Source organism: Grampus griseus, assembly GCF_964374135.1.
Source record: "Grampus griseus genome assembly, chromosome: 6".
Taxonomy (NCBI): domain Eukaryota; kingdom Metazoa; phylum Chordata; class Mammalia; order Artiodactyla; family Delphinidae; genus Grampus; species Grampus griseus.
The window spans coordinates 19503338-19512653 of record NC_139000.1 but is presented as its reverse complement, the minus strand read 5'-3'; the positions used below and the strand labels follow the sequence as shown (position 1 = coordinate 19512653).

At 48.4% G+C, this 9316-nt stretch overlaps 1 protein-coding gene across 1 annotated transcript; it reads left to right on the top strand.

Moving 5' to 3' along the window:
- Positions 1 to 4758: 4758 nt before the first annotated feature.
- Positions 4759 to 8415, top strand: ORM1 (orosomucoid 1). Its single transcript, XM_082657507.1, has 6 exons — positions 4759 to 4896; positions 5291 to 5433; positions 5688 to 5758; positions 6594 to 6701; positions 6846 to 6949; positions 8249 to 8415. Exons 1-6 carry the CDS (start codon positions 4780 to 4782, stop codon positions 8312 to 8314), a joined length of 609 nt encoding a protein of 202 aa, XP_082513633.1. The 5' UTR covers positions 4759 to 4779; the 3' UTR covers positions 8315 to 8415.
- The last annotated feature ends 901 nt before the right edge of the window (positions 8416 to 9316 follow it).

The following is a 9316-nucleotide window of genomic DNA, read 5'->3' as shown; positions in this document are numbered from 1 at the left end:
GTATTACAGTAAGTCCCCTACATATAAATGAGTTCCGTTCCGAGAGCATGTTCGTTAAGTTCCATTTGTTCGTAAGTCCACAAAGTTAGCCTAGGTACCCAACTAACACAATCGGCTATATAGTACTGTACTGTAATCGGTTTATAATACTTTTCACACAAATAATACATAAAAAACAAACAAAAAATAAAGAAAACACTTTTCATCTTACAGTATGGTATCTTGAAAAGTACAGTAGTACAGTACAACAGCTGGCACCCAGGGGCTGACATCGAGTGAACAGGCAAGAAGAGTTACTGACTGGAGGAGGGAGAGGGGGTGGGAGATGGTAGAGCTGAAGGATCGTCAGCAACAGGAGACAGAGGGCAAGCTGCAATGTCACTCACGCCTGACATGGATGGAACGCACGTTCGCATCTTTGAAAATTCGCAACTTGAAGGTTCATATGTAGGGGACTTAGACTTACTGTATATCGCACTCACTGTCTGCGGTTTTGCTTCAAGAGGCATGCAGGTTAGGCCAGAGCTGAATTGCTCTGGGTAAAAGCAAGACGGAGTCCTGCTCCTTACCGACCCTCCCTGTTCACCCTTCCCCCACATAGGCAACCCTAGCATTTCTTCGCACGAACAAAGGAAGGCCCAAAGACCATTGGTCTAAATAACTAAACGTTATAAATCAAAAGTTTTAAAATAAAGCTGACTCTTTACAATTTAAGTTTTGGAAATTTAATCAATGGATTAAGTCTTGTTCAAAAATTTTATAAAGCTGTAAGTTATTCACAATGCTAGCATTCAACCTCTAGCTGCTGATTTCAAGAATCAGATTCACGCCTAATGTGTGTTCCATCTACCTACACATGAATTTAACAGGAATACGAATGATTTCATATTGCAAAGTACCTCTCAGCTACCATGTGCAACTCTTGCAAATACTGCCTATTTCTAAATCAGGAGGGTCTCCCCAAATACACGTTGCAAAAAACCAAAAAATGGATTCTCAATACTATTGGGAAGCAAGAGCTAATGTGGCAAGAACTTACTGCCTTTACGCTGAGAGGGAAGAATGAGAAAGTTTACTGTCTTTTGTCTTTCTGTTGTTGAACCCAAGTTCGTACGCCCCACGCACAGTGAGGCCAAAATGAAATGTCAGAGTCTGGAGCAGGGAAAGGTTTACGAATCGAGGAGGTGTCAACACAGAAGATGGGAGACCTAGACTTGTCTCAAATCCATCTCATTAGCTGGCTGGGGCACAAGGTTTTTAAAGGCAAGGAGGGTAAATGGGAGAGGGTTGTTTTTTTTTTTTCTTACATCTTTATTGGAGTATAATTGCTTTACAATGGTGTATTAGTTTCTGCTTTATAACAAAGTGAATCAGTTATCCATATACATATGTTCCCATATCTCTTCCCTCTTGCATCTCCCTCCCTCCCACCCTCCCTATCCCAGCCCTCCAAGCAGTCACAAAGCACCGAGCTGATCTCCCTGTGCTATGCGGCTGCTTCCCACTAGCTATCTACCTTACATTTGGTAATGTATATATGTCCATGCCTCTCTCTCGCTTTGTCACAGCTTACCCTTCCCCCTCCCCATATCCTCAAGTCCATTCTCTAGTAGGTCTGTATCTTTATTCCTGTCTTATTCCTGTGTCTTTACTCCTAGGCTCTTCATGACATTTTTTTTTCTTAAATTCCATGTATATGTGTTAGCGGTTGTCGGATGCGTGATCAGCTCATGGACCTTCTTCTGATTGGTTGGTAGTGAGGTAACAAGCGGATGTTTCAGAAATCTTTATCATCAACCTTCTGGTTCCAACTAGTTTGGGGTCTATGTGCTTGTGGTCAGGATGTAGTCACCATCCTCCACCTGGGTTGGAGTCTTAGTTTCTGCAAAACAGATCAAAGATATGCATGAGATTGTTACCAACATCCCTTCAGGAGGGACGAGGAGTCTTGTGTCTCTACAGCCCTAATGATTAACTGCTTGAGCCGGCTCTTTGGGACTCAGAGAAGGCCTAGGAGACTAAAGCCTCCCCTCCCTCATTTTGTTTTCTTTCTATAAAGAAGAGACTTGTTTTGTTTTTTTCCGTTTTTAACCCAGGAGGGCCCCCGCAGGGTCCTGCCCAGTTTCATTACCTCTAAGTCCACTCAAGTCCTCCCTGAATTCTGAAGTGGTGTCTGTCTACTTTATCAGCAGTAGCATCACCCGCAAAGCCTCAGGACCTTTGGATATAATGTCCAAATGCCTGATATTTCAAGGATAGAGTACAAGATGGGAAGCATTTTTCCCCTGGGGTCTGAACACGGTTGGTTGTGACGAGGGAAGTTTCGGGTTATGGGTCACCCTGTGCCAATACCAGGTACCAGACCCCAAGTGACAGAGGTGCTTGTGTGTTGCTGAACGAACTTTGCATGTGTGCGTCCTTGTATGTGTGTGTCCGTGTGTGTGTGGTATGTGAGGGCCGCTAAAGCTCTGGGTTGCAGGTAGGAGCCCCAGTGGCCCAGGTCTAAAGTGGCATCGTCCCCACATGGTGTTCAGCATCTCCATAAAACAGTGTCTTGAATCTGTGCCCAGTCTCATCATCTCACACCTGGACCATGCCACTGCCCAACTGCTCTGCCAAGTTCTCCTGCTCTTGCCCTCCCCATCCCCTGACTAGTCTGACTAGTCAACCCCCCTCCACCTCACTTAAAATTTTTCCGTTTCTCCCCAACACCCCCAGACTCCACTGCAAACTCCTCGGCCTGGCTTCCGCGCTCTGCAGCTCGGGTTCCCATCAACGTCCCCGAGCATCAGCCCCCATCGCTCCGACCCCATCACAGGCTCCAGCCACACAGAGCATATCCTGGTCCTTCACATACCACACTCTCCCTCACCCGCACTCTTCCCTCTTGAAGAGCTCCAGTCATTTTGCAAGACTCCAATTAGAGCAATGCAAAGTCAAAACACTAACTGAGCTGGCAAAAAAAAAAAAGAAGAAGAAAAGAAAAGAAAAAGAAGGGAAATTCCAATTCTGACAAGGACGTAGAGAAAGAATCATTTCTGCATTGCTAGACTGGTGCAGCATTAAAAATCGTTAGTATTCTTTGGTTTATCACGTTTTTGTTTTCTCTCTTTTGGGGGAGAGGTTTTTGAAAATCAACTTAATTGAGGTATAATTGGCTTACAGTAAAATGCACACATTTTTGGTTTCCAGTTCAAAGAGTTTCACAAATACACATACGTGTGTAAACATCACCACAATGAAAATACAGAACATGGTCATCTACTTCAGAAAGTTCTCTCATGCCCCTTGGCAGTCAGATGACAAGGCAACCACGGATCTGATGTCTACCATTATAATTCGTTTTGGCTGTTCTAGAACTTTGTATAAATGGAATCATACAGTCCGTGCACTATTGAGTCTGGCTTCTTTGGTTCAGCATAATGTTTTTGAGATGCATTCATGCTGTTACATGTAACCGTAGTTCATTCCTTTTTGTTGCTAAGTAATATTCCATTGTATGAAAATGCCACCGTTTGTTTTTCCATTTTCCTGTTGGCGGATATCTGAATTGTTTCTAGTTTGGGGGCTATTTTATTTATTTATGTGTGTATCTGGGGGGCAATTTTAAATATTGCTAAAGTCTTGCATTTTAAAGACATATGTTTTTCTTTCTCTTGAAAGAAATTTGGATGCTCTCTGACACATATCATCAGAGGAAAAATCACAATATAATATGCTATAGACAGCTATATTTCAATAAACCTGGAAAAAATAAAATAAAGTGCTATAAATATAAAGGGAGGACATGCTCAAGGAAGTTAGAATCCAAGAAGTGAATGAAAGGTTATGCATCCATTCAAATTACAACTGCTGACTATACTAGCACATGAAAAAGTATTCAAAATACATGAAATGAATAAGAATACAAAACTGTAAGCTTATCATAATAGTACTTTTGGAAAGTATTTATTTATTCGAATACAGATTTGACCCCGTCATGTAGAAATGCAAATGGACAATGGAATTATTTATGCCATGGTATATACTGAGCATCCACTACTTGCTGGGCACTGTCCCAGGGCTGGGAATATATGGGTGAAAAGAGAGGCGAGCTCATATAGCAGGGGGTGGGGATATCGCAGAGATAATTTCCTGTTTTAGATACTGAGAGGTGATTCAAGTAAAACATTTACTGGAAATAGACATTCAACTTAGACGCCCCTTTCTTCTGGAAAGGTCCCTGCCTCCAGGACTGGGTTGGGGGCCTCTGGACTTTTGCTCTTTCACAGGTGTCACCACACTCAGTTGGAATTGATCCCACGTTTGCCCTCACCTCCCACCCCTCAACACCTCCCCCGCTCATTCCCCCCTCCCCTAGCTCACCTGGGAACTCTCTAAGTTGCCTTCAGCCCATGATTTATGGCTGGGTCCTTCTCAAGTCTTGGCGCTTAGTAGGACAGGAATTGAATGAAAACAGGAGAGTTTGCCGACAGGCCCCTCTATCAATATCTAAACACATTAACTAATATCAGGCCGGCCCACATTCACCTTGCTTTTGAACAGCCAGACCTTTGGACCCTTGTAACTCCTCCAGGTCAGGGACCCAAATTAGACTTGCGGGCTTTACCTATAGCTGGCTTTGTGGGATGGAGGGAAGGTTTTGTGTAAGACCTTTTCCAAGAGCTCACCAGATTGTGTCATAGCTTGCCTCCAGGGCCCCGCCCACAGCTACTTTAAAGGTCACTGGCACCCTCCAGCCACCAGTCTTCCTGGCGGCAGGTGCCTTGTGGTTTCAGCATGGTGCTGCCCTGGGCCCTCGCCGTCCTGAGCCTCATTCCTCTGCTGGACGCCCAGAGTCCGGCGTGCGCCAACTTGACGGCGGTGGTGCCCATCACCAATGCCACCCTGGACAGGGTGAGTGCCCAAGTCCCTGAGTGCCATGGGCAGCTGCTTCCATCTCTGGGCTTCCCTTTGCCCTCCTGATGCCATCCTTTTCTATCCTGGGTCCTGGGGTGAAATTCTGACCAGCCTCTGGAGGCATTTCTTTGCCTCCAAACTCCGACGCCTCTTTGCAAGGTTCCTCAACAGGGAACAATTCTGCACTGGGCAAGGAGGGGCTGCCCAGGGGTGAGGGTGGGGTGAGGGGAGATGTCTGGTCCTCCAAGTGAGCTCTTGCACGTCCACTCCTCATCTGGGGTCCCAGTCTCCTTGTTTGTAAAATGAGGAGAGAGATCTGCTGAGTCTCATCCCAGCTGACTCTCAAGGATTCAGCTCCAGCCTCCATCACCAGTTCCTGGCTTCTCCCCAGCTCTCTGGCAAGTGGTTTTATATCGGCTCAGCCTTCCGAAACCCCGAGTACAACGAGTCGGCTAGATCGATCCAGGCAGCTTTCTTTTACTTTGAGCCCAAGCACGCGGAAGACAAGATAATTCTCAGAGAGTACCAGACCACGTGAGACCCCACACACCAATTCACCCTCAGCCTCAGCTTCCGGCTTCCACTCCCAGCTGCAGAAAAACCTTGAGCGAGTCCATCTTCCCTCCCGGCCTCAGCCTTCCCGTTGATGGACTAGGCGGGGGGGGGGGGGGGATGGGGGGAATTGACTCCAACTGCCACCTGACTCTTGGCCCTCAATGACTGAGATGGGTGACCGTCCACTTCTTGACCATCTTACTGCTTTTCTCCCCTCTCCTGTCTGACTGTAGTGGGAACAAGTGCGTCTACAACTCCAGCTCCGTGACGGTCTATCGCAAGAATGGGACCTTGTCTATATACGGTGAGTCCCAGCCCTCAGGTGGAGGGCTGCTGTGTGGAGTGGGGAGATGGTGGGTTGTCCAGCCTAAAGACGGGGGCCTGGACTGAGGCCCTGGGGGCTTTGAACACAGAGAACACGGGACAGGCCCACCTTTTATATCTCTGTGGCCCCAGTGCCTGCACACAGCAAATAATCAGTAATAACTGCCAACATTGTTGAGCTCTTACTATGTGCCAGGCACTGTTTGAAGTGCTTTATATGGATTAATCCCCTTAATACTCACAAACAACCCTAGGAGGACATTACAGTGACCAGATGAGGAAACAGAGACGTCAAGTAGTTTCCCCGAGGTCACACAGCTTATAATTAGAAATAGGATCTAAACCCCAGACTGGCTCCAGTCCTACCTCTCTGTCTACTACTCCTTATCTTCGGGGAAAACTCCTTATCTTCGGGGAGCTAAGGGTGGGAGCCTGCATTGGGCAGGCAGTGACTTCGCCCATTTCCCCACCATCACTGCAGAGAGGGCTCCTAGTAGGAGCACACAAATGCTGACGGAATTGAACGGACACCACTTTGCAGCCCCAAGGCTCCTGTCTGGGCTTGATTTCCTCATCTGTAAAATGGGGAGAAAGGCTCTAACAGCCATGGTCCATGTGAGGCTCCTATGATTCCACACATAGAGAGTGCTCAGTGCAGAGCCTGGCACACAGGAGGAGCGAGTGACCAGTGGCCTAAGACAACCCCTGGTCTTCACTGGTTGGCTGTGTGGCCCTGGGCACACCCAGGTTCCTCCCCCGTGAGACAGGAACTGTTGTGCCGCCCCCGTGGTCTCATCAGAGGCTCTCTCCTCCAGAGTCGGGTAAGGAACACTTTGCTGACCTGCTGCTCACCAAGCACCCCAAGACCTTCATTCTTTCTGCCTCCTGGAACGGCAAGAAGAACGTGGGCATGTCCTTCTATGGTAAACACCTCAAACTCCCACTCCACCCAAGCCTCACCCCAGGACCACCACTACTCGGGCGGGACCCCCAGCACCCCAGCCCTCCCTGGCCTCCCACTTAGGTCCCCCATCATCCTCACCCGGCCCCCTTGCTCCATCCTGTAGCCGACAAGCCAGAGGTGACCCAGGAGCAGAAGAAAGAGTTCCTTGATGGCATCAAGTGCATAGGCATTCACGAGTCAGAAATCACATACAGCGATGAGAAAAAGGTAAGTGCGAGGAGGACCGGGCAGTGGCCACCCTGAGGGTGGTCCCACCTTGGGCAGCCTCAGAGGCCCAGAGAGGGAAGCTGTCAGTCAAAGCTGCACAGCGAGGCAGGATATCCTGTTTAACCACCTGCCTCACTGCAGGGCCCCCGGGTGATGGACGCGTGCCCAGGAGGGAAGTCACTGGGAATCAGGGAGGACGCCTGGAGCAGGTGGGGAGGATTGTAAAGGCTAACAGGAGGGGAAGAGCATAGCCAAGGTGTGGTGAACTTGGGAAAGAGACACGCACACGGGGAATGATCACTTACAGCTGCCTGCCACACCCCCAGTGTTCTAATGTCTGTGTGATGGGGAATCAGTCTTGTGGTTTTAGGTGTCACCCAAACTGCAAGTCCAGGGCCACCGTCCCAATTTTTGAGCATTATCTGTATAATCTTCTTAATACTTTCCTTTAAACCTGTGTTGAATGCAAGGCTTTACATGGTCTTGTCCTGTGTAATAATATCTGAAATCACAGAGCTGATTTAAACTGGTCACGAAAACCAAAAACTGGTTACACGTTTGTGGATACATGTGAAATACTTTCATGATTATTAAAATAAAAACGTCTCCATCTAGACAGATTTGTGCCACCAGAGGTCATTTCCCGTGACCACCAGTGGCACAAATCATCCCCTGCTTTCGGGAACCCCGGGAAAAGGCGTATGAACACAGACACTGGAGTTGGTCCCGTGGCCAGCAGCCTGCTGCCCCCGTCCACTGGCCGGGGGACCTCGGACAGGCCGCAGGTCACCATGACCCTCACTCTCGTCATCTTCAAAATGGTGTGAGGGGGCTTCCCTGGTGGCACAGTGATTGAGAGTCCGCCTGCCGATGCAGGGGACACGGGTTCGTGCCCCGGTCCGGGAAGATCCCACATGCCGTGGAGCGACTGGGCCCGTGAGCCATGGCCACTGAGCCTGCGCGTCCGGAGCCTGTGCTCCGCAACAGGAGAAGCTGCAACAGTGAGAGGCCCGCATACCGCAAAAAAATAAAAGAAAAAAAAATGGTGTGAGGAATCCAGGAGATCAACAGAAGGGCATGGCAAGTCACAAGTGCTCAGACATGCCAGGTGTTAAGGGTTTGAGCCTCCATTTCAGAGGTGAGTAAGCTGAGACTCAGAGAGAGAGAATCACCCAGAGAGAGAGGGTCACCCAGCTGAAGCCCTGCTTGGGCTGGAGCTACAGTCCAGAGCTTACTTCCCTCTTCCCCCAGAAGACCCCCTGGCCCCCCCCCCGATCATGTGTTGTCTTCTCCCACCAGGATCTGTGCGGGCCACTGCATATGCAGCACGAGGAGGAAAGGAAGAAGGAAGAGGAAGGGTCCTAGCATTGGGTTAGGACCTTGGGGACTCTGCGGGCCCATCCTCAGCCTCCGGCTCACCCTTCGTATCTCAGCTCTTTCCCTCAGTTGCATCAATAAAGCGTCTGTTGTGGTACAGTCAGGTTGTCATTCGCTTGTTCGTTTGTTCATTCGTTCATTCATGTTGTGCCCGCCTCAGTTGAGCCGCGGCCGACCACTGCCCTGAGTTGATCCTTGGTTGGAAGGGCCTTTGCTATCATTCCCAGCACCTGTGCCAGGATGGATGACTATATGCACTGAGTGCTGTGGGAGCCCAGCACAGGGAAGCTTCCTTCTCCAGTGGGGAAGTCTGGGAAGGCTACCTGGAAGGGGCATCTGAACCACTCTAGAAAGATGAGGAACTTGATAACACCTGCTGTTCCCACTGCAAGCCAAAGATCTGTTTAAGGAACATCGAAGCGGAGGCCCCTGAAGAGGAGTTCAGGTAAATAGAGGGTGGTGAGGACCCAGGAGTGTGGTGCTGAACACAAGGGCCCTTATTTATTATTTATCTATTTATTTATTTTTAAAAGATGAATCAGTTTGGTTTTATTTTCGCTCAATTCATGAGATATCGTCAAAATTTCACCATTCATATCAAAATTTCTCCCAGGTGTCACCAAGAAACTGATGATCAATATTTTTTAAAAGAGTTTTCAAGAATCTTATCAGATCATATCGCGTTTCCTAAAGTAAATCCTTTCAGGAATGAAGGAAAGTTTCTCCTCTTAAGTACATGAAATAGAGTCCCTGTCACTTGATTATGAAGGTCACAGCGGTGCCCTGTTACCAAGTCAGGAAGCAGGCTGGCCCACGCACGGCAGCATCCCCAAGTAGCTGGGTCTGGAGGGAGAAGGAAAAGGAAACCAAACCTTCATCCTGAACCAATTAGGGTGCTTTCCACAGAGCACAAAATTCCACAGTTTTCTGCTTATCATCTTCATTTTGGTCTTGCTTACATACAAAACAACCACGCTCGCCTGCCTAGTC

Excerpts from the sequence above, each read along its gene's own strand:
- ORM1 (XM_082657507.1), top strand. The coding sequence starts at position 4,780 with ATGGTGCTGCCCTGGGCCCTCGCCGTCCTGAGCCTCATTCCTCTGCTG. Across the intron at positions 5,759-6,593 it reads TGGGACCTTGTCTATATACG|AGTCGGGTAAGGAACACTTT; the intron begins GTGAGTCCCAGC and ends TCTCTCCTCCAG. Across the intron at positions 6,702-6,845 it reads CGTGGGCATGTCCTTCTATG|CCGACAAGCCAGAGGTGACC; the intron begins GTAAACACCTCA and ends TCCATCCTGTAG.